Genomic DNA, 25,417 nt, shown 5'->3' with positions numbered 1-25,417 from the left:
TCAAAGTAAGATTAAAATGTTTTATGGAGTTCTCATATACCTGGATCTCTTGCAAAAAAATAAATTAAAAAAAAAAACCCAACCAAAATTGCTTTAATGTCTTGTACAGCACATATTACAACCAGTGATGTTGTAAGGATATTTTAAAGAGCTGCAAACAACATAGGAGTGCAGTACAGCAACACAGAACAGTGCATCTGACCAAAATGTACTGAAAGCTAAGTGGCATTAGGAAGGATGTCCTAGTTCATAAAGCAATAGCTGGTTGCCTTTGAAAGTATTTTATGCTGATATTGCAAAAGACTACCTGTCTCTGTTGTGATCTTAGAAAACATATGAAGCAAACAGCATAAAAGGAAGGAATTGGGATGCTGGTGACAGTTACTCAGTGAGAGGAGCAGGACTGCAAGCATTGGCTTGGCCTCCCACAAAAGCTTATTTTCAAAACAGTGGTGAATAGTATCATCCTCTGCAACTAGAAAACTCACTTCAGGAAACTGATACCACTGTGTGTTGGCATGTGCAAGCCTGTGCTGCTGCTCTCAGCTAGCTGGAATCAAGCCAGTAGCAGGGGACAAACTGTGTCCTTCAGTAAGTGCAACACTGAGCCTCAGCAAATAAAACCTCCTGAAAGCCGGATCTTTTAGCTGCATCATTTGGGTTCAGGGCTCGACTGCATCTGGCTGGTAGCAAGGGAAGATTACACATTCATCTGCTTGCAAAGACATACCTATAAAAATGCTATTTGTGAAATCATGGCTCAAACACTTCAAAGTGGATTCTTTGCTGGACCAGCACATGGGAGAATCTTCACAATTTATTTTTTGCTTCATTTGGGATAATGTCACTGCCGAATTATACGGTCTTGTCTTATGAAAAAGAGAGTTAGTCACAGACATCCCAAGTGGAAGAAAATATGACGGCGTGGTACAATTGCCATCTGTGAGCTTGGGGTCCACAGTGTTCTGGCCTTATTGTGTAAGGCCAAGGACGCTGCAGTAGGAGTTCCTGCTGCATGCAGTTCTGGCTGGCTAAATATCAGCACGTTTCAAATAAAGCTGTATATTAAAAAAAAAAGTTTAAACTTCTGAAACTTTTCAGTACTGCTTAAATCAAGGCTTTTATTTTTCAGGGCTACAAAAGAGTGTTTGTATAATTTTGCCTCCAGCATTTTTTCTTTAACCTTTGAAGAGCAGAAGACTGACTTTCTGGAATGAGACCAAATAATTAAAAAAAGAGTTCTTATTAAAAGTAGGTAAATATCCTAAATAGAACAAGAAATATGATATGAAAGTGGTTCCAGGTTCAGTAGCCACATATTTTTCAAAACCAGTTAAATGCTTTGTACAACTCATTAAATAGAGCTTCCTTTGCTGGTTTTGTACTGAATAATTTGTACTGGAAAATAGCTTTATAATGCGATGTCAAGCCTGAAAATATACTGAATCAATGCTTTGTAATGTGGTCCCGAATGAGTTACAAAATGCAACAGGCAAAACTTATGGAAATACAATAGCAGAGACCAAGAATATGTGCTGCACTTAGTTGCCAGTCATCAGAATAAAACTATTTTGTTCAGAGTTTGGAAAGTAGTCCTCTCATTGGCACAATTCTTAGCACTTTGCAGTTTCTCACAGAAGAGAGGAAAAGCCTTAGAAATATGCAGCCACATACAGAAAACTTTGTGTGGTCAGCTACTAGACTTGCACAGATGTGCAGAGGCTTAGCAAATTTAGCAGCTTGATGTAAGTGAAACAACTCCTAGAAAATGTTTCAGCTTGTCTCCAGTGATCTCCAGTCCATCTTTTGGATGTAGTTCTTCCATCAACACTTAAGACCGTTCAAGTTCCTATAATCTTTGCCTTCCCCTCTAGACCCATCCTCCTTTGCTATCAAAGACCATTTCCTCCTGAACATCCCACTATAACTTTTATTTCCTACCATCTAGCTTTATCTATAAGCCACCAGGACCCTTTATCTCTTGACCTTTTTTTTGAGATAGAAGGTATTTATAGTAATCTATAATTAACTCAGATTTCACACAGAATGCATAATTAAAATGAACGTGTATGTTATTTTCTGAAATAAAACCAGAAGCTTAAAAAGGAGCGAGAGATAATTTCATGCAAAAAGTGAATAAACGAGGACATTTAACCTAAAGAAAAATGTGTTCTTCACAATAGTCTACAAAACTTCTCATGAATCTGTAGGTTTTCCTCTGCACAAAATTCCTCTAGGTTCATGGGAAGAATCAAGTACAACGTTTCAGCTGGTTTTCTACAAGCTTTCTACTAGCTCAATTATGCTGAATCCCAGTTTTGCAGGCTGATGTCCTGCTGCTTTAAGCTTTCCACTGTGTAGCCTTGTCGAAACCAGCATGGTAAGCCAGGTACAGCTATTGCTGTGGGAAACACACATTAAAATCCTTAGCAAGTCCCAAAGTCAATTCTTCCATAGTGATTTTTCATTTGACTTCATATGGTTAACTGGACTGCTTTTCCTACACTAACTAGCATACGTATGTATTTCCAATTAATTTTGTTCCTCTTAGGCTAAATGAAAGGCCAAGTAAATCCAGTAAGAATCTTACAGTTTCTTTTAAATGAGTATGATGCTAATTGAGTAACCAAAGTGTTATCATTCTTATCATGTGAAATAATGCCCAAGTATTTATAAGTATTCTTTTCAGATTTCCTAAGAAATTAAATTTCGTAACACTTGCCTAATGGAAGGAAGCAAACCCGATCATTTTTCATTCTTAAGCAAGTAGCTCCCATACCTTTTCTAGCTTATGTAATCACATAAATCACCTCACTTCAAGCAGTAGTTCCTTCAACATTATGCCTATGATTCAATCCAAAGATATAGCTGGATTGTGCAATAGGTAGCACAACTGGTTAAGAAGGTCAACCCATCACTATCTGGTTAAAAAAATGGTATGACCATCCTTACATAGCACCACCCTATTATGGTTAATAATCAGTTAACTTAAATGCATCTTTGAATCAAGATTTATTTTACAACATCAGACTTGAAGCTCACGATAAAAACATGTGAAAGCTTGTAGAAAATCATCAGAAATTTTGAGGCAGAGATGTTAGTGTAATATCTATTCAAGAGTAAGTGTCATGCCTATTCTCCATCCAAAGATGATTTATTTTGAGAAGATGGAGACTGGTAACTTTTGTTATTAAGCAGTATGGCTTACATCTTTCATAATTTCAGTACACTAAGATAGGATCAAGGAAAAAGAAAGCACTGAATACTCATTGCACTGGTGAATCCTGTGAGTTGGAGGAAATTACTACCTCTCAGTGTTCAAATGTGAATTGCAAATGCCATTTTCTACATATTTTTAAGTCTCTTTTGAATCCATCCTTCGTGCTTGTGTTTTGTCTTGCCAGCTAGCAAGCTATCTTTGAAAAATAAAATAAAAATACCCTGTCAAAAAATCAGAGAAAACTGCCAAACACTGCAGACAAATTAATGTACTTCTGAGGTTGGATATATTGCCAGTATGCACTTATTTACACCCCCCCCACCCCCCCAAAAAAACCCCAAACCAACCAACCCCAGTCTATATGATCAGTCTAGACTTTGTTGGTCTACCCTGTCAAACTTAAAATCACTCATCTATAAAATGCCCCAGGACAGAAATTCCTTTTGAATATTCTGGGAAATGTGATAATCTGAGAAGTGATGCCTAGCTGAAAACTCATCTTACTATCTCCATACCAGGATGAAGGACAATTATTTTTTTTGCCTTCCTGTCTTGGTATCATTGTTCGCTAATTTTCCCCCCCAATTGTTTTCAGGGGTTGTTGGGCAATTTTTCTCAAAGGTCAGCAGTCTTAAGGCTCATATGAGAGTGGAAATGGTTTGGTGGCAATAAAGGCTTTCTGAAAAGCAGCAACTTTTTCCATTGCTTTGCTTCACAATGGCTGCAAACTCCTGTCTTTCATCGCCTTATGCTGAGCATAATCATTGGCTTGCTCTCAATCAAATCACTCAAGGCTTCAGGAAGAAATCCTCCAAAAGGAAGTGCAAATACCCTGATATGACCCTCTCACACCCAGCTAGCAAGAGCACCACAGAACTTAAGTCCAAGTCAGTTTTTATATATTACAGCAAAAACATACACAGTCAACATGCATACTAAAAGCCAACAGCTCATATTTTATATCTATAAAATGCTTCAATATCAATTCAGCTGTGATCCAAGAAACTGTGGAAGAGAAAAGATGGAAGCTTACAAATATCTTTCTTCTCCTTTGGTCACATACAACTCTGCTATGCAGTGATTTGGGGGGGAAAAAAACCCCAAAAGCAAGCAGAGAGCTTGACAAAGCAAAAATTCCAGAGCCAAGCAGGAATGGACACACTTCAGAATTAAATCTCAGACGTATATATTAAAAGAAAAAAAAAAAATCAGCTTGCAAACTACAGTCGAATTGTATAGAGAACACCTTTCCTATTATTTCTGATAATACAGCATCTATGGTAATTTTCACTGGAACACAACAGAACATTCATTTTCTTTATCTGAGCCATCTTCCAGTAGAGTAAGAGGGAACTACTGTGTTGCTCCAGCTTCTTATGTCACAGCTATATAAAAAAGAACTCCATGTTTCCCTGTTCACGATATGTACTCCTGTACTTCAACAAGGACTTGAAAACTCTTAAACTACTTCTTAGCACAAAGTCTTACATTACTTTTCAGGCAAAGTCATTACATAAAGCCAACAGGTTCCAGCAAAGTGTAAATCAAAAGGATATTTACAAAACTGACCTCCATTTAAATGGCACAGGGAGATGCCAGAACAGTTCTGAAGATAGAAACCACTTCTACAAACGTAATTATCCTAGTAAAGTTTAAACCATTTTTTTTTTTTATTTAAATAATTATACTTGCAGTTCTCTGAGAGTAGAACTGTAGAGTAACGGATGAAACCTACTGTTGCTAAAAGTGCATTTTGAAAGGGTCAAAAATGCTTGCAATCGAGCATAGCCTGAAAAAAAAGAACCACTATCCAAACAATTCCTCTTTCCTATTGCATGTGCTAATTCTTTGCAATGAATCAACTGTACTGCCAATAATATTGTTCAAGATTTTTTTTAAACTTTTTTTCCTATCAGTAACCACAAAAATGACTACAGTAAGAATACAGTTGATAAGAAATTGCTACAGGCAGTAATGGAAAATTAGTCACGTATTTGTTGAAATGCTAGAATTCCACCATGAATGGTCCCCAGATGCTTAGCTGTCTTGCACCATGAGGTCACATGGAGGTGCCTCTTCATCCCCAACTGCACAGCATCGAAATGTCTGCAGGGAACGCCAGCTCCGTCCTGCAAGAGCGCAGAGTAGCAGGCACCACCTGTCTGCACAGACCTGCTCTGACCTGCTCACTAGCAAAATCTTGAGCCTGTCTCAAGTACACCAGCATGGGTAATCATGGTATCAGCTCTCTACCGAGACATAGAGAGCTCTTCTGGTTTGAAACTTATGACTGCTCACTGCTAAAAGAGAAGATAATCCTCAGCAGCCTGTTTCCCTATTTGTCTCTATCTGTGAATTGTTAACCATGATAAGATAGCTTTTCTTGCACTGGACAGTTTTAAGAATATGGCTCCGTGACAACATATATTTTTCATTTTTAACTGAGAAATCCAAGCAGACAAGCATATGGGACTGCAAATGACCACAGTGGTCAGTAAATCCAATCTTCCATGAACATAAACAACTGTAAAATAGCTGCCTAATCTAGAAAAGGCTACAAAAACCACCACCACATACACATCACAAAAGACACTGCACCCTAAGAAAAAACTGAAGATCAGCAATACAAAGGTTTGTTCATTTGGACAAAAAAACCCCACAAGAACAACTAGTATTGCACTAGGCAATTCATAGACTGCTGCTACACGTATTTATTTACTTAAGCAGCTTTACTTACTTTATGGTCTAAGAAAATCACAAGGACTTTCACAGGCTTGCTGTTTTACATGTTAGTAGCTAATCTCCAGTCTACCTGTGATGTGAACACAATTTACAGGCAACAGATAAAACCAAACTTTCTGTAAATGGAGTCATGTACCAGTAAGTCAGGAAGTGGCATACAGTGTTCACCTGAGACCATGAGAAAAACCGACAAAACCAAAATGCCAGCTTCATGCTAGTATCACTCAGCTGAAATAAGAACAAGAGATACCTCTCTAGTGTATGTTAGAAACATTCCCTGAAATAATGATGTGTGACATGTTTGAAGTGGAATATGACCAAGAGCTATGCTGCTACCATTGTCATTTCACAGTGCAGTTTGGGAAATAAAGTAATTTTTAAAATTGCAGTAAAAGTTCATGGGGATTTAATAATCTTCTTTTATGTGGTATATTTTTATAGTCAAGATACTTTTTTTTCCTAATTAAAAACTCAATAAATTCTCCAAAAGCCAGTATATCACCATGAATTATCAATATTGAGTAGCAACATACTGAAAACTTTAGCATAATAAAATGCATCATCAACTTTATCTACTAATTTTTAAACACTAACTCAAGTATGAGTAAAAGCATGCTGTACCATTGGTGTAGGGTTTTTACTGGTAAACCAGTTGAAAGTACTATGGAATTAATCCCAGGTCTTTTTACTGCAAATGCTCTTTTTTACTGGTCAATAAACAATTCAGGGAAATTTGGAAGTAGCTGTGAAGAGATTATAAGAGGAAGGTTTGTTTCCCCCCCCAAAAATTAAAGCTGGACTCTAGAGGTAGAAAAACATCCTGTTTTTTAGATGCAGTTTAAGATAGAGCTTTCTACATGAATTACTGGCGCTAATAACTTGCATTTCCCACCCACAGCACATGAAGTACAGCTGTGATTTTAAGATATCTGTCCGGCCCAGGCCTGTTCAAAAAGCTTTCTGGTGTTACCAGGAGTTCCACAAAGAGCCTGTTACTCTTTCTTTCAAACATCTGCATCAACTTCACAAAAGTACCATGGAAGCCTAACAGTGAGGAAATTTTATTTTCTTGTGTAGATGCCATTTGTCCAGGCTAAACTGAAGTTTCAAAGCTAAGGTCAGTTTTGGTGTTACTTAAGAGTGACTCAGTCTTCTACAGTCAACGGGACTTGCGAGTGTTAAAAAAGGACTTCCCAAAAAGGCACAAGGGACCCTCATGCTACCACCTTATGTCCCACAATACTCCTTTTACAAATACTTTGTACAAATACTTGTGCTACCTTATCATAGCTTTAACATCAGCTTTATGCAAGTAGCACCCCAACTACAGTTTCAGCAGCAGAGAGTAGCAATGGATCACTTCTAGCCTTTTCTTCCAGCCCAGCAATGAGGTAGCCCAGCAGTGCTGATGCTGTGCTCTCTTTTTATTCTTCTTTGGTCTATAGCTCTTTGGATACCACAGTTGCCTTTGTGTGAACCAGACTTTTCTAAGCTGTGCCCTTATACACAGAGGACTAACTCAGCAGCTCGCTTCACAATCATTGGAGAAAACCTGCTTTCTAAAGGAAACACACTTAATGATCATTGACTTAAGTCTAATGCTTGTTTACAAATAAAAGACTCAAAAATTATTTTTTAATAGATCTTTAAAGCTCCTGGAGGACCATCAAACTGGCAGAGGATGAAAGGAAAATACTCATTAAACCCATATCAGGTACCCAATCTAAGCATTTTTGCATCACCAGCCCAGACTGCTAATCCCTGTCTGACATGAGGTCAGTACTGTGGTGCAAGGTGGTGCATCTGTTGAGATGTGGTGCAAACATACGTGCAAAGAATTGGACTGATATAAACAGGGCAACACAATGCTCCACTAAAACAACGACACCAAGTGCTCTGCTTCTGCTCAGAGCATAGGGTACACGATTGCTGAATTGATTCCTATCTGTTGCTGGCAACTACATCATATTTTTCAGGGTAAACAAATTCCATATACAAGCGACCTTTTGCTCTAGTTTTTCTGACTGGAAGGCTGTTCCAACTTCTCATTTTCCCAGTAGTAGGAACTTTCTGGTCTTCAACATACACTTATTTCTTGCCAGTTCTTATGTCAAAATAGAAGTGCTTAAGCTAGGGAATAAAGTAGATTTAAAGTGTTCTAGAAGTAAAAATTAAAACTTCAGTTTCAAAATACTACTGCCTAAGGCCCTAAGCATTTTTCAGTGATAATTTCAGTACTCTCCCGCCCAAAAAAACCCCACTATTATAAATTTATGTAACCTTTTTATGCTAGAAAGACAAGTCTTCAAAATTAGGAAAGGTTAGACTCACAGTTGTCAGCATTAATTGTCAACATTAATTTCATTCTTTCTGAACATTTAATAGGACTTTTGTCTCATAATAAAAATACAGAGGTCCATGCAAGTAGACTTGGATAAAACATATGCAGATGGCTTGCAATTGCTTAAGCAGTCATAAATCTGTTGTTTACAAAGATCACAGTGCTTGACCGTGTATTAATAAGTGTTTTAATAACTGATCTCTGAGGCTTTCAAGAGAAAAAGTCTAAAAACTTGCCATTTGACTGACTTGACTTACTACTCTGGTTAGCTTAAAAAACAATGCTTTAGTTGAAACAACCTGAAACATTGTTAAAAAACCCAAACAACCCTTTTAACATTATTTTTTTCCTGGCTTTCTCTTACCGTTTGTTCTCACTAAGCACCCCCTCCAAAACTCTGGAAGGTTTATTTCAATCAGCTCCTGTTATGTTTTTTTTTAATGTCTGACTAGAATTTTTTCCTTTGCTTATCACGCCGATTGCCAATGCAACACTCAAAGCACTACATACTAGTTTTGAAAAAGGCATCTTTCAGACAGGTATGAAAGGAAAAGAGTCTTTCACAAGCCTCAGCTACAGCAATGACCCCACGCGTGACACCTGTGTAGCAGGCTTGTTAGAAATTAGTTACTCCATAATGACAGGATTAGGAAGGCGTCAATATCTCAATTTCAGGTCTCAGCCTCAGGCTCAAGGCTCCTCTCCCTCGGGCACAAGCTTAACCACATCAGCTGGCATCTGACCCTCAAACGAGGATGAGTTGTTAGAACTGAGTACAGCTATTTCAGACATCCACTGCGGCTCTCTTTGGGGAAGAACTCACACGCCCGGCACAGCATCTCATGTTTTCCATTGAACCATAGCTTTTCATCTTTCCTCACGGCTCTGGAACTTGGAAGAGCTCCCTCATCAGGCAGCTGCTCCTTCTCTGCCTCTCACCAGTGCTGTCCCAGCAGCTCCTCCGTAGACAGCCGCTGCCCCAGGAGGCACAGCTGTCCTGGCAGACCGCGGATGGTTCCCCAGCACCGTATCTGAAGAAAGTCCATTTCGGCTTCTGTTAGCCACCCTATCGTAGAACACCAATCTCCGCTCCGGAGAGGAACAGATTACATGGGATAAAACAGTTCTCTTTACCAAAGGGAGTGGAAGTGATCTTACAGCAACTGTTTCTGTAAGATACACACATGCAGTTAATTAATTTCTCTCACACCTAAACTGAAATACCTATACTAATATTACACACTTGAAGTCACCAGGCTGAACACTACAGGTCCAAGTGAAGGCAGTTCTCTTCAGCAAAACCTGCTGCAGCTTTCAGACCTGCAGAAACCGTTGGAGGGGACGTTCATGAGCATTCGACAACCAACTGTCAGACATCCTACAGGTAGCACTTGCTACCAAGCTCCTCCTACCATAAACAAATTTTGAGGCCTGAAGATAACTAACAAGCCTGCATCCTGCATCATTCCTTCAGCTACCAAAGCAACTACAGGCTAAGAGTTCTTAAGCTTTTATTACATGAAGATACTGCATTCTTTGAGGATACCGCAACTTTATACACACATACATATGTATCTTTACATACATTTTGTGTTTCATTTCTTTGTTCTGAAGTCCTTTCACTAAAAATTCAGCTAAAAACATTTGTCCTAAGTGAAGTAAATGTCTAAGCATTTGTATTAAGGCTGCATGGGAAATAACCTGCCTGCCTTCAAAAGCAGATCTGCTTGGCTGCCACCAGGTCCAAAATCTTTTTGAAACGTGGAACCCTACTCAAGGCTTTTTTCTGAAACGCGAAGACTACAGCTGGAGTGTGTTAGGTAGGAACAGTCTCAGCTTTCAATCACTTTCCATCCAGATCAGAAACCTGAACATTTTCTCCAACATCCCACGAGATATACCCGAGTCAGTTGTGGTTTAGCTATCTTGGCCAAAATATAAAAATATTTATTTGCTTATACAATGTGGAATTGTACTTACCAAAGACACTGACAGAAAAGGGAGCATTTTTAGCCTAGTGTTAACAATGAAACAGAAAAGGGTCTTAAGCTTTGTATCTTCTGTCCCATATGGCTCCTTAAAGCCCTGGACTCTTTCTTCGCTATTCTAGGTTTGGCTTTGATTAGAAATTCCATTTTGGACTAGAGAAAAAACTTCCCATCAAGTCTGGTATGAACATTCCTAAAAAGGAGGACTGGTTTCAACTAATTAGCATTCTTTAATGGAACAGATATTTTGTCAGAGGATTCATGATCAGCTCTAATTTGACTTCTAAGTAATTACTAGAGCAGCATGAGAGTAATTACATTAGACGTGAATGTAGCATTTCCCAAAAAGAGGGCAATAAATTAGAGATTGGTATAGCTAAATCTGACAAGAGCTGGCAGGACTTGAAAGCTGCTGCTTCATGTTGCATTTCCCAGAAGACAATGACTTGGAAGAAAGTGCTGCTCTGGTATCAGCCCCCCCTCTGCTTCTTGTACAGCTCTCAAGTGGGACAAGAGGAAGAATTATTTTCAGACAACAGAATAAACAAGTATGATTTCAGAGACCTTATCCTCACACTCTGTTTTAGGCTAAGACACCTTAGGAGACAATTTTTTCACAGAAAAGCTATGCCGCATTTCTAAAACAGTCAAGTTCAGAAGTTCACAGAGAATATGCACTACATTGTGGTTGTTAGACTGGAGACATTTCTTTCCTTTATATTCTGTATCATGCAAGCAGTTATGCTCAAATCTAAGTCAATGCCCTACTTGAGTCAAGCATAAAAAATGTGGCAGGACTAAACATTACGCTTATTAAGCAATTCTTTGGGCAACTGTCACACAACAAGCTCCACAGCCTATGTTTACTCTTTCCACTGCTGAAAAAGCCCAGGCTCAGCCCATGTCAGAGTCTGAATTAAGAATTATAACAATAATCACAGGAACCAAATACTTAGGCATTTTCTTAACTCTAAATTAGCAGAATCATGAGTTTGCAATACACTACTTTCCTATACAAAATCTGAATACAACAGTCTCTAAAAGCAAGTTGTGGCAGTTATAGGAGAACCACAGATACTGTAAAATAATCTACTGCAATACCATGTCTCTCTTCTGTTCCCACCGTCTCCTAAATCAAACCAAAACTAAGAAATCCCAAGTTCTAACAGCACCAAAACTTTTATCATTCACTTTGTAGCAAGTTGCAGGTGTATACTGAACAAGAACTAAGAAGGGAATGACTCCCAGATCTGTATTAGCACAGGTTAAAAAAAAAAAAAAAAAAAAAAAAGGAACTGGTAAAAGCAACTGCTGTATCAGAAAGCAAGAAAAAGAAATTCAAGCCTGAAGTTTTGCAGTATCTAAAAAGTACACAGATAAGTAGTTTTCTTAAGTTGTTCCTTCATTTTTTTATGTGTCTTGCAGGAATTCCAATTTTGGATTATAAACAAGGATTCCTAATTGCAGACCTTCTAATTGCAATTTCACATTTTGAAAATTGCTTTCTTAGATCTTCTGTAGAAGCAATAGACCACACACTGCACCAATGTGGCTTCAGATAAAAGAACAGCATAAACACTTTGAGAACATGTTTTTTCCTGCAAAACTAGACATCTATTCCTTTAAGAAACAGGGTTGTTTTCTTTAAAAACAGATGGAGATATGAAAATCTGAGAAGTGAATGGACTGGGTGACTAAAAAAGATCACATGCACATGATCACAACTTTTATTCCCACTTTGCCTTTATGAAACTGAGCGCATTTTCTGGATGGATAATGCAGCTTCCAGAAAGAAATTAGAGAGGCTCAAGCTATAAATCAGTCAAACGAGAAGGTAGCTATAACATACCTTCACACAAAAAGGCAAACCAAGGTCAGCAGCTTGGAAGTTAAACTAAGAAATTTTCAAAGGGTAAGAAAGATAGTTTTAATTTTCAGGGCTACTTAACCTTTGAGAGAACAGTAGCAAATGAAAATTACTTCAGACATTTACATGGCTTTAAAAACATCATGCTAGTAACATCACAAATTAAGCTGAAGAGCTATGGGCTCCTGTAAGACTGGTGGTCAGGGAGTGATCGAAACATCATTTATTACCAGCAATTTGCTCATCTAGTGTATAAGGCTGAAGACAAGAGGAGGGAGATGAGGAATTCCCTTGGTCAAATACTGTTAAATGCTTTACAGTTTTACTGAAAGATTTATCTTTTATTCTGCTTTATAACTAGTAGGACTATTGTGGTCTCTTGGTGGTGACTTCATCTTCTGTACTAAACTTTATTTGGTAAACAGCTACAGAAGACTATATAATAATAACTGAATTTAAATGCCAAAGGTGACAAAACTCACAAACTGGGGCCTGCTCCAAAGTATAAGTTTGCAAGAGAGGCTTTATGGCATAAATCAATGAGTTTATTTGAATCTTTGAGGAGCACGGCAGGGTTCAGGATCAAGCGAGAGGAAATGGCCTCAAGTTGAGGCAAGGGAGATTTAGGTTAGACATTAGGAAAAATTTTTTTACTGAGAGGGTTGTCAGACACTGGAATGGGCTGCCCAGGGAGGTGGTTGAGTCACCATCCCTGGAGGTATTCAAAGAGCACGCAGACGGGGTACTTCAGGACATAGTTTAGTGGGCATGGTTGATGGTTGGACTCGATGATCTTGAAGGTCTTTTCCAACCTAAATGATTCTATGATTCTAAGCTGATTTCATGATACTTTTTTAAAGTATCCTACCAAATGAAACAAACATCAAGAAGTCCTACAATGTATATTCATTTATTTTGAAAACTGAAAAACTGGAAGATAAACCATGCTACTAATTCACAGAATTATGTCAGAACATAATCAGAACTAAGCTGAGACACTGTTCAAAATTACTAAATACTTTATGGTGCAAGAGAACCATTTTCACATTGCAGACATTTTTTAGTTCATGTATGTTTAGCTCCAAAGAAAAGACACAAAAAATATTTTCCGATGCCTCTAGCACTTACTCATTTGTTCTCCAGATAACATGCATCTTCTGTGTAAGTGTTATCTGCACTCAGACATTTAAGAACTGTGTTAAGCAAGCACCTTTGTCAATCCAGACTTTTCAACTATTCAAAATGCCTTTAAATGCAAAAGATACTAGCAACCCTGGAACTTTGCCAGGTCAAGCATCTGCAACTACTGAACACAGCCTACTTTCAATACCAAGCCCTTGAGCTGTTTCCTGAAACAGGATGCATTTGTCTACATAGTGATTGTATATTTATTTTACTAAAAAACGCTTACCAAAAAAAAAAAATCCCCACCCTTCCATACTTTGGGTGACTTAATGCCATGATAGCAATAGCTAAAAAAAGAAAAATATTCATAAATTGTAAAGTCAGTGCAGAATTTATGTGTAAATAATTCAAAGAATCACTATTAATATATCTTCTTACCAGATGTTTGCTGTTGTACCTTAAAGAAACCAAATAAGCAGCAAAATGGCTGCTGCTTTTCCTTGGTGATATACTACCACAAGGACCAAACACAGACTTGCAGAATTGCCATTGTAACCTTCTTACAGTACACAGCAAAAACTCTTCATAATTTTTTGTTTAAAATGGAATAAATGGAATCAATTTTCTCTAATAAAATAGCAAACCATTCCACAACCAAGGAACAGTTTGATTTGTCTCTCAGTTTGCTCAGAATTAAACTAAGAATTTCCTGGTGTACTACAGTTTTGAATATAAGTGTCATCTGTGTATAACTGCAACAAATTGACATTACTTATAAGAAGGGAAATACTAATACACCAGCTTATCTTAAAGAAAATAATGACTTTGTTTAGACATTACAAGCCTGTTTAAAGCCATAATTTGCTGCCTATAAGGAACATTTACTGAAGGTCAGATTCTTCTACCTGTTTCATATGTTCTTTACATTTAACTCTGTATATAGCAGGAATCAGGGTGCTTTTTAGCTGGCAAAGTGTATAATCAGCTTAGGCAGATTCTTAAAAGGAAAAAGAAAAGAAATTTTAATTCAACCAGTCCTAACTGCTGAAGGAAGCCTACCTGAGCATTCTATGACATGTGGTACTCAACACCATTCACAACAAAACCATGAAGCTCAAATAAAATAGTTTATCTGTGCAAGCTGACTCTAAACAACTGTCTTAATGGGCTTGCTTGTCTTCAGTGAGAGAAGAATAAAAAGTACACCTCTAATGTAAGTTCTGTTCATGCATTCCTTGGACTTTGTGGATGACTGGAAAAGGGGAGGTGGCTTTTAACTCAAAAGTACTTCTTTATCAAGTTTAGCCTGATGTTTCAGCCAGCATTAGATACTATCAAATTCACAGGGCTGGCACCCATCAACATATGGGAGTACCATTAAAAATGCTTTTCCTAAAATTATTCTACCCAGACTAAAAGTTTCGGTGATTTTAATCTTCCATTGTTACGTTCCTTTCCGTATTTCAGAAGGCTTCCACAGCTTTCTTAAATGAAATTTATTTGTGGCAAGTCTCTCCTGTTCCCCCTCGCACACCACATTTAAAAAAGGAATGCTTGTTTACATACAAAACCTACACCATCAAACACCAGTTTAAAGTGAACAGTCCCCTTGTAGGTATGTCAGAATCTGAAAGTAGTTTCTGCTTCCTCAGCCTAAGATTTATTGTCCAGTGAAGAAACAAAACACACAGTGGCTCTCAATACGTGGAGCAGATCAAATAATTGGAAAATTAATTTTGATTTTTACAGCTGTCATTATCTTAAGCTGAAGTTCAATTTATAAATTTGTAACCTTTACTTCCATATCATAGCTTATGTGTGTTTTTAAAGAGGCACACAAATAGAAAAATACCAGATTATCAGCTTAATTAACTATTTGTTGTCAAAAGATTCTTCATGGAAACTAGGGTCTCATTTTGTAAGCCTTTTCACATGCCTTCTCAGAACTGGGTGCTAAATAATCTCAACGCCAATTTATCAGAATACAGTCAATGACAAGATACAACATACCTTGTTAGCCCTCAGGAAAATCTCCCAAGATAAGAGCATTCAAAGAGATAACTGAAATGGGTACACTGAGCTTCACAATTTGTCTTTCAGCTACTATCATATTAGGGAGGAAATGGTTAATTTAAAGGGTGTAGTTTCTGAACAATTGCTTCCAGTGTTTCACAGAAATATTTAAGTGGCTAGACTTGTAACACCACAAAAAAACCCTAACAGATTACGTTGATCCCACTCCTTTGCCACATCTTAGGAAGAACAGTGAGTTCCTAAGAAGATCCAAGAACAGTTTTGATAGGTCTTGCATGAAGATTTACATATGTTTTGCAATACTCTTTTCAAGTATTTGAACAGAAATAAGACAGCCTGACATAATTTTCTCCCTCTTAGTTTATTATATTTTCATACACATTCCAAAACACTAAGCTGCCAGTCTGCCTTAACCTGCAGAATGAGCAGTACTGGGGAGTCAGTTTCTTGTACTGCTGGAGGTCCAGGGTGTAACTTACAAAACCAGTCAGCTCCAATGCATAGTATATCAATAATCATTACCATAGATCAGATATCCATTAGTGTGCTGAGCAGAGTTATACACTGTAGGAAATACTATCAAAAACTTAAATTACATGTCATGGCACATCTGCACACAGTATTTAGGAAGGGAGGGTCTTTAATGTCATTTCAACATGACTTGGAAAAGAAACTGTGGAATGAAGTCACTGTTATCAATCCTCTTCAGAGCTAGAATCATCTTCCTGGTCAGAGACCTCAGCAACAGGAAAGCGCAGGATGGCTGCCACCCCTGTCAGTCGGCCAAGCTGCTCTCCAGACACATGAAGGCTGGAGAAAATGCGTACTGTGCCCATGTTCTCACGTACACTATCTACCAATCTAACATATCGGGCACGTGTAGCCACATCCTGGTGCCGGAAAAGCTCATCACTGATCAGCAAGGTATCGATGGCCATGGCTTCATTGGCCTTCTCCACATGTTTTAGACCATAAAAAGCCCGGTCAGGCTCATGCTGCAGCATTTTATAGAAGTCATCTAAGGCTTTGACCTCACCAGCTGCCTTAGTGTCAGAGAGACGGCTAGTTACAGCTGGGTCGCAGAGGGCTTCCTTCAATGCGTATTTATGTCCTGAGGAAGAGTGGACCTAGAGTAAAAAAAAGTCAAAGGTGTTTGTTTTTTTAAAGGACTGTTTTCTTGATTAGCCAATCACAAACAGCTTCCACGATACATAATATTTATCTTGATAATTATTCAAGGAAGTTATCTCTTGATTCTTTTCATGATTCTTTTCTTAAAGGATCTCTCCTGCAACCCTAAGCCTATACCAAATCCCTTAAACTGTATTTTAAGAAGTGCAGGAAATCAGACAGTTGCAGACAGACCCCAAGGTAGGGCCATGTGAAACTAGTAAGAAACTAAGAGTTAAGCCTTTCCCTTTTAAAGAAGGGGAAGACCTCTTAAGACTGCAGACGTATAGTGCAAAAGCATCAAGTCTTGCACAACTGCATATCTACTATACCTGCAGTGCTGTGAAGTACATTAAAACTTTTCATACTTAATATTATCACTTTGCGACAAATGCAAAAGGAGGCTTCTTGGTGCAATGAGGCTTCTTGTGTGCAACGTTCTGACCATTAAGTATTGGGAAATGCTCCCCCCTGCCCTGCCTCCCAACATTTTGCAAGCAGAGATTATAGGCCTACTCAATTTAAAAATTATACAAGTATCCTTATGAAAAAAAAAAACCAACTTCTTTTAGGTTCTGAGTTTGACTATTTTGGTGAAAGGCAAAAAACCTCACCCACTCAATCAATGACTAAGGAACAGGAAAAAAAATGCTATGATTTGCATAATCTTTAACTATGTAGTACAAAACCAACAACAAAATTAACTAACCTATACCACATCCGGGTACTTTTTTTTTTTTTAAAAGCTTTAGAAAGCTGTTACTAAACATGCATGCTAAACAGCATGACAGATTAACACTACGAGTAAACTATTTTCCAACTTGTACTTCACTCTTAATTGACAATTAAATATGCGTTTATAGGGCGTTTGAAATATTTAATCATTTTCCTACTCCACATTAAGGTATGGTAAGAAGGAACCATACCTGTATCTTGTATAACTGTCTTACAGTTTGGGCGGCATAAGAATAATTTCCTTGTGATGCTCAGACAGAAATTTATTTTCCGCTAGTAAGTGAATTATTTCCCATCACCCTTGTAAGTACTATTATCACAGACAGCTCTTAAGCCTCTTTTTACCCACTCTGCAGGCTGCTGATCTCCTTACCTGTAGGAACTTGGACCTGTTCTCCAGCAGAAGCTTGTTATCAGTCTTGACCGCCTGCTGGAACATGTAGTCACAAAACTGCTCCCGTACAAAGCCTGGGCTGGCCACCAGTACGCACTTCACCACCGCAAAGTTGATATGCCGCTGGATGGCTTGCACCACCTGCTCGTAAAACCTCTCTAGGGCCCGGTCATGCTGACTGCAGTTCCCTTTCCGCTTGCGAGGGATGTTTACCTCCACCTTGGCGCGGGTAAGCGTCATGTTTGGCGTAACCAGGCAGACGTGAGCCAACCCTTCCTGCATGACCACGGCTGCCACATCAGCGTTCCAGGCTGGGTCGCAGGCCTGCTCGATGCGCTCCAGCACCACGCTGTCCCACTGCTTCTTTGCCAGCGTGAACTGCCGGTTGGGCTCCAGCTCGATGGTGTGGTAGGCCCCCATCTTGACGTACTCATTCTCTTGGATGTTAGTGCCCTTGACCCGCAGCTGGCAGGCCTGCGAGTCAAAGTCGATGGCCGCCACGCAGAGGGTGAGGGTGGTGCGGATGCGGTTGCTGCCCACGCTGCCCGTCGCCGACTCGGTCTGCACCTTCCGGATGGTGGAGGCCCGCAGACTGTCACCCACCTGCAGCAGGTTGTAGGTGTGCCACATGTCCTCCGGCTCCTCGGGGATCAGCGTCACCTGCCCCGCATTATCCTTCTCCAGGTCCTTCCTCACCAGCTTCATCCTGGCGGCTCCTTGCGCCTCCGCGCCGCCCCCGCCTTCCCCTCAACCGCGGCGGCAGCGGCCAGTTAGGCCTACCCCGGAGGGCCTGGCGGCAGGAGGCGGCGAGCGCTGGCGGCCGGCCTACCTCGGGCCGCGACGAACGGCCTTCCCCGAGGAACGGCCCGCCCGGGGCCCGCGGCGAAGCCTGGGCTGAATCTCAGGCGCGGCGCGACGGCCACCTCCAAGCACGGACCACCGCTGCCCCCTCCCTTCGCCTCGCCCAGCGCGCATGCGCAGTGCCCCGCTGCCCCAAGGCGCATGCGCCCCGCCCGTCCTACATAGCGCCGGGGGACGCGCGCCTCCCCCTGCCTTTTCGGCTCTGCGCCCGGCACGCATGCGCACGGTCGCTCCCTCCCCGCCGCCCCCGCCTGACGACCCGGCGCATGCGCGGAAGTGGCGCCTACGGGCGGGTGTTGTGTGTCGCGGATGGGGGAGGGGTGGCGCGTATCCTGCCGCCTCCGCCCCGCCGTCAGGGGAGACGCCGCAAGCCGGGGGATCTCCGGAGAGAAACCTCCGGGCGGGGGGGCGGGACACGGACCAGGAGGCAGCCGCGATGCTCCCGTGTGCTGTGAGGCGGGAGAGGACTGTAAATTGGTGCGTGTCCCCGCTACAGCCCCGCCGTGAGCGAGGCGGGAGGGGGTCGGGGCCCGCGCCCGCGCTGGTCCGTCCCCTCTAGCTCTTTACAGCGACGGCTGAAACTGTTGAGGCTTCTAAGAGGGAAAGAAGAGGGAGAAAGCCCCCAAACCTAAGTAGTTGTGGAAGGTTGTGGTTGCAGATCGAGAAAGAGATGAGAAAGGTACGGCTAAGTAGCCCGCGTTCGGGGTGTGGTAAGTGAAAGGCGCGGTCCCTCAAGGGCCGGGGGGCACCTAACGGCTGCTGCTGCCTGGAAGAGGCGGCGGCTAGTCAGACGACCGTCTCCGAGTGACATGAAAAGCAGACCCAGGCCACCTCAGAACCTGAACCGTTACTTTGACATGGCTTTTAAACTGAACTTCAGCTTGAAAGTCTTTTGGTTAAACTTGGAAGTTAACGCTTCAGCCAATACTGAAACTTGAGCTGCTTCCTGAACCTGCTAGTTAGTCAGAATGAGATGGTTCTGAGAAGCATCAGAGACAGACAGATAAGCACGTTTCAAATGAAGTATGATGCTGACAAATGTCAGTAATGTGGCTTGCAAAAACACACAGATTTGTTCGATGATACTTGCATAGAAAAGGGACCTGAACAATAACTACACCACTCAATTTGCGGCCTAGGCAAATTTAACATGCCAGAAAGAATATTAAAAAAGATAACATTATGCAAGTGCTGCAGCTTATTTTGAAACGGTGTATGACACAGAAAACTCCATTTCAGAACTGAGAAAGAATGAGGAAAGAAAAGAATGGAGCATAGAAAAAAATGCTTGTATGAAGAATGATTCAAAAGAACAAAAAAAAATTTGAGAAAGTAGACAAACTAATGTGCCATGATAAGTGTATCGGGGCAACTGGAACAGATTCAGTGTTTGGAGTGGCTACACCGTCAGTCTGATAACCAAAAAGCAAGAGGACATTATCTTAGAGATGAGAAAGTGGCAAATTTAGAATCATTAAAAGGAAGTTTCTGGTTTCTTTTAGTTACTTCTTTTTTTGAAACAAAACAAAACAAAAAAACACTGTGGATTATGGAATTTGCTGACTTGGAAAGGCTTTGGAGTCAAGGATTTTATGAGATACAAGGCCATTGTGAGCAAAAATCATCCCATGTCTCCCATTACAAATTTCTGTCAAGTATCTACCACTAGTCAGTTGTTGTGACAGGACACTGAACTCAGATCTGGCCCAGTAGTGTGTGTTTCTTGTTTCTAAGCTTGATACTGATGTAAAAACAACTTTATCAGATATTACATAATAGGATTTATTTACGAGACCTCAGACTCTCTTCCTGTGAGCACACATGCTTAACTCTTAGCATGAATAGTTTCACAGAAGGAAGCTGGACCACCCAAGGGAATATAACATAAGCACACGTACAAATAACTGTTTGTTTAATTTGGGCTTGTACATAATCAATACAATTTTGTATTGATGTTTTGTGGCTTAGGCAGAGAGCATGCACTCAGCTTTTCTTTAGGAGTTCCTTTCACGTATCTATGTAAATGCTGCGTGGTGAATTTTCTTCATTACATTCTTTGCTATTATAAAATTGCAAGGGTTGACCTCATGCAATTCTTTGAAGAGAAATTAGCTGTAGTGCATATTTACCTTCCAAGTTAATATTTATTTTATTTTGTATTCTTTTGCTGCTGTGTATTTACAAACTTTTCTCTGCTTGTTGGTTCCAGTCTAATTCTTGCAAGCAGCCTCACATCACTAGAGATGCGATATACTTTAGATAAAGGTTGCAAGCTGACATCCAGTACCATCCAGTGGAAAATAAACATTCAGTTCATGCAAGCAGGTGACTTACTGTGTTGAAAGAAAACCCAAAACCCAACACAAACACAAACAAAAAAACCCCAACCCAAAATAAAGAACAACAACCTTGAAACCAAAGTTGTCATACAACTTACTAAATTGACTGTTGTTGTAGAAAGAGACATTTTGAGATGCGCTAAAGTCCTTTCTCAAAAAATCATGAGATTTTATACCATTATGAACAGTGGTCCACAAGTATTTAGTGGCAACTGTAAACTTCAGTGATGCATCCACAATTAGCAAGACCATTGTCAGCTTATAAAGGAGAACTTTCACTAGGGAAGATGCTTTCCCTACTCTGGTAAAAAGTAAGTGCTGGGTATTGTTATTTGTTTGAATATGTCAGAGAATGAGCAGTAGAAGAAAAACATTTCCAAAAATGTAAGAACCATGTAACTGTAATTTTTAAAGTTCATGCTAATTTTGCTAATATCAGGGAGAGAGATGAATTTGACCCCAGTAGAGCCAAAACAAGCGGATACTTTTATCTCTACATACAGTTTTAACATAAAAGTTCAAAATTACATGGTCTGTTCCAGTCTTGGTAAAAGATTAAGACTAAGTGTAAAACCTGACATTTTTTGCAATTTATCATTTTTTAAAAACGATTTTAAAGGTACTAATAGTTGCAATAATTTGGCATGCATTTTCAGACCTCAAGCACTTGTACTGTGGTACAAGACAAGATAAAAATGGTGATAGCGTATATTCATAGGGGTTTTGGAGCCATACTGCTTTTGTAAGATTATTATTTTGAAAACATTTGAAACACGCTGCCCTATATCTTCAAGTCTTGATCAGCTGCTTTATGAAGAAGATGGGTTGTGTACAGATTCTAGATGAGGAGAGGTCATATTCATAGGAAAAACCCTCTCCTCCATAATAATATAGCCATTTTAGCTAGAATTCATGCAAACACGCTCAAGTCCTGGATGAGAAAAACTAGTGTGAAAGAATCTTGAATATAGGGGAAAATCTGCTGCGAATGTTGGACATTATTGTTGCCAGAGCAAAGGAAGTTGAAAGATAAAGATAGAGAGGGAAATGGGGGAAAAATGGGTATCTTCATGCTTTCCCTTTATCCTGTGTCTGTCCTGCCTTTGCAGGCTCTGGACAGAGACCACTTCATTCTCTGCATACAGTTCTGTCTTTATGATTACTGGTCTTTTATGTTATGAGTACTCTTCATAGCTACCAACAACATGGTCATCATCAATGAGGAGAGAATTCCAGGCGGGAACAGGCTACACATAAAACTGTAAGTGAAGAACCACTAAAAAGTAATGGTACCCGTAGGACTTGATTTCTTTCTTCCTCTTCTGCTGAAATATAAGGCTGGAGAAAACCTCAGCAGATCCCTAGTCAAACCACTTACACTGAGGCCAGGTGAAGTAAACTTCAACCATCGCTCAAAGGTGTTTAACCAACTTGATCATAACTTTCAGTGAAGAAAATTATGCAGGGTGGGTTTTTTAGTAGCCTGTTCTAGCAATTCATTACCTGAAGAGTAAAAAAGTTCTGAATATTCCCTAAGATTTTTGCACCGCGAGTTACATTGATTTTCTCTTGGCCTTTGTTGGACACGGAGAACCAACTATTCATCAATCTCTTTATAAACCAACATATGCAATATAGACAATAATGATTGAGTGCTCTCACAAAACAAAGAAAACATTGACATCTGGAAGAACATTTTTTTGGTAAAAATAGATATTTGAAATGCTCAACACTTTCTCCTTAGTTTTCTCTCCTCTAGATAAACAAGCCTAACTCATTCAGTCTTTTTTCCTAGGTCATTTTCCTCAGCTCTTATCAGGCTTGTCACTTCTCTGAGCACTTCTGCCTGTTTGCTTCTGTCAGACTTCCTGTACTGAAGATTCTCAGAGGCCTCACCAATACCAAGTTGAATAATTAAAAAACCCCCATGCACCTCCTTTATTCTAGATTGGCTTTGTCTGCTAGTGCACACCAGACTATTTGCCTTTTTTTTTCTTTTGAAGAAAGAGGAGCATGTAATTAGTTTGCATTTATTTTTTATTCCATTGTAATTCTAAAAATCCTTGTCTGTATTGTTGTGACATTTTGACTTGTTTATGTAGGAATACTTCTCTTATTTATCTGAGGCAATCTGAATCCCATTCCTGCTATCTGTAATGCCTCCTCTTATTTCTAAGTGTGGTCTATTTCACACCAACTTTTTAAAAAAGAAAAAAACCACCCCCACAACCAAAAAAACCCTCAGTAAAAACTAGTAAGCCCCTGACAGATCTGGATGGGACCCAGCCTTGAGTTGTTTTCCTACCTCATAATAAACCTTTTTGTCAGCACTGGTTAATTATCTGTCAGCAGTGCCAGTGGCAACTTTGCAACTCCAAAGGGAAGTTGCAGCACAGTAAATTTTTGCCACTTTACAAAGCCTCCTTCTGTGAAGGAACACAAAAGCATATTTTGGAGAATATAGCTGTGTAATGAAAGTAATACAGACATCTATGAACAAGGGCTAAATATGGCACACCAAAGTACGACATTTAGATTTTCACATTTTCCTCTATCTGTTCTTTCTTGCACAATAAGCACAGAGCGAAGAGTGAAAAACCACAGTCTTGCCTTTTCCCCACTTGCTGCCGCCTGCATTTTGACAATTCTTATGAAATTGATTTCTTCCTTTGTACTGCCTCAGGTTCACTGTGCGCTAGTTGCCAGCGCAAGAGCTGCTGGGGAGCTCAGTGTCCAAGTTTGCAAGCACATGAATCCCAGCACTGCCTTAGCCTCTTGCCCACTTCTTGGATTCCCCTGATTTCAGATCCAAAATATTATTACAGACTGACTAGCTAGGGGGATTGTTACTTGCTGTATTTGTTTTACTAAAAAACCAAGTAAGTCCCTAACAATAAATGAAACCCTAAAAGGAAATACTACATATATTCCATCTCCGGATGAACTCATCTTTTTGAGCTTAGTTGGGTGCAGTTAACTGCTTCCTCACTTCCCATTTTAGCGCTCAGAACATCTGAAAGCCAAACGGAGGAAAACAGAAAAGCTACCCTAGTTTAAAAAAAGTTACCAGGTGCACCTCTTTTCCCAAGCCAGATTCAATTATCATATTTCTTATCACCCATTCATCCTCACCTAGCAGCGCCCCCCCCCCGTGTTCTAAGATTGGTTTAGGGGTTCCCGGAGAGAAGCAAACCGAGGAAGTCCCTCACGGGTTCCAGCTGGAGGGCAGGTCCGGGCAGAGCACCCTCGGGGCTGGGGCAAGGGCAGGTGGAGAGGTCGGGGAGAGGGGACACGGTCCCTTGGGTGCCAGCCCCCAACAGCTTCACCCCCTCCCGCGGGGAGCAGAGCTGCTTTCGGGACTTGGGTTTTCGCAGCGAGACAGAAGGGGAGCGGCTTTCCTCACCTGTCAGCATCCAGTAGGAGACAGCCATGCCTGGGCTTCTGCGAGCCCGGGGCCGGGAGCCCGGGCCGAGGGCAGGGGTGGCGGCAGCGGCAGCGGTCGCGGTCCGTCAGCCGGCGCGCCCGGCGGTGCGGCTTACGAGTGGAGCTCAGCGCTCTGCGCCGCCCGCCCGCCTCGCAGCCGAGTTAGGCATTTCCTGTTTGTTATTCAGTCTTTACGTTGTTTCTTCTCATCAAGAAGAATTTAGCTTCCTCCCCCCGCACACAACTTTCCTCCCTCCCACCCCCCCAAAGGCGTCTGGAAGCCTCCCCATAGAACTAGCCCAGCGCCGAGATGTACAAATAAAGCCAAATCTCCCCCCGCAAGGCTCCAGCTGCAGCCCTCGGAGAGTACAGCAGACCTTAAAGGGACATCTGCCCGCTCATAATTAATTAGTAAGTGTCACCCGCCGGGCAGTCCCGCTCCCAGTCGGGCAGGAGAGAGCTGGGCGTCCTCCACGGCCACTTCTCTCGCCTTTCTCGTCGTTGAGGTAGGGGCTGCGCTTGGCTGGTCAAGTTTAATTTCTCTTACATCACCCCTTAAAAACGCGCTCTACGGCGGGTCGTTTGCCTGCGGGAGGAAGTCAGCGCCCCCCTTCTCAGCGGCTCTGGGGATGCAGGAACGCATCAGACGGGGGACGATTTTCTCTAGTCTTTCCGTCTCCCTGTGCTTTGCTGCGTAGAGGAAATAAATACCAGACAGCTGCCTTTGCCCTCATCTACCGAACATTTGCATGGCATCCCTTCCCCCTCTTTCCCTGCCCCCTGAATGACTTCACTAATAGATAATAAGTCGCAAAGGTAATAATTAGCCAGATTCACGGCTCTGAGTAGGGATTTTCAGGGTTCGTTAAACACTCAGTAAAGGAGCAGCTTGCAGGACTTTCTCTTTTGTGTTTACCAGAGCGATGCTCAGGTGGAGTGACATCCCTTCAGCAGTGTACGAGTTCTCGTGCTGGACCTTGTGAAAAATCGTTTTGTTGTTCCTAAAACAAGAGAACCCATGGTCCCTCAAACAAGAAAGAGAGAAATCAAAATACTCTATAGGGATTTGGAGATCTTGGTGCTACTAGAAAATTCCCCTATTTTTTTTCTTTGAATTGCAGCAAAGAATTTGGTGAATAAGTGGAGGTTCATGGAATTTCTGTAAGTTCCTCTGAGGC

General features: G+C 40.8%; 2 protein-coding genes and 1 long non-coding RNA gene across 7 annotated transcripts in view; 1 reads left to right on the top strand and 2 right to left on the bottom strand.

Annotated features, from left to right (window-relative positions):
* ITGA1 (integrin subunit alpha 1) overlaps nucleotides 1-24,462 on the bottom strand; it is a 77,051-nt gene extending 52,589 nt beyond the window's left edge. Inside the window, exon 1 of the mRNA XM_075021114.1 lies at nucleotides 24,220-24,462. Coding sequence (XP_074877215.1) covers nucleotides 24,220-24,247 — 28 coding nt within the window. The 5' untranslated portion in view covers nucleotides 24,248-24,462. The remainder of the gene's footprint in view (nucleotides 1-24,219) is intronic.
* PELO (pelota mRNA surveillance and ribosome rescue factor) lies at nucleotides 13,056-18,616 on the bottom strand. Its single transcript, XM_075021115.1, has 2 exons — nucleotides 17,596-18,616; nucleotides 13,056-16,444 (listed from the first exon to the last, which is right to left on the bottom strand). The coding sequence occupies exons 1-2, from the start codon at nucleotides 18,319-18,321 to the stop codon at nucleotides 16,013-16,015; spliced, it is 1,158 nt and encodes a 385-aa protein (XP_074877216.1). The 5' UTR covers nucleotides 18,322-18,616; the 3' UTR covers nucleotides 13,056-16,012.
* A 48-nt stretch (nucleotides 24,463-24,510) lies between the features above and the next one.
* Nucleotides 24,511-25,417, top strand: part of LOC142026816 (uncharacterized) — a 95,428-nt gene continuing 94,521 nt past the window's right edge. For 4 of the 5 annotated variants that reach the window (XR_012648923.1, XR_012648922.1, XR_012648924.1 and 1 more), the window contains exon 1: nucleotides 24,511-24,745. This is a non-coding gene — a long non-coding RNA (uncharacterized LOC142026816). The remainder of the gene's footprint in view (nucleotides 24,746-25,417) is intronic. The other variant, XR_012648925.1, reaches the window with a different exon arrangement.

This window comes from Buteo buteo, chromosome Z (assembly GCF_964188355.1).
Source record: "Buteo buteo chromosome Z, bButBut1.hap1.1, whole genome shotgun sequence".
NCBI classification, from domain to species: Eukaryota; Metazoa; Chordata; class Aves; order Accipitriformes; family Accipitridae; genus Buteo; species Buteo buteo.
This window is presented reverse-complemented; position numbering and strand designations above follow the sequence as displayed.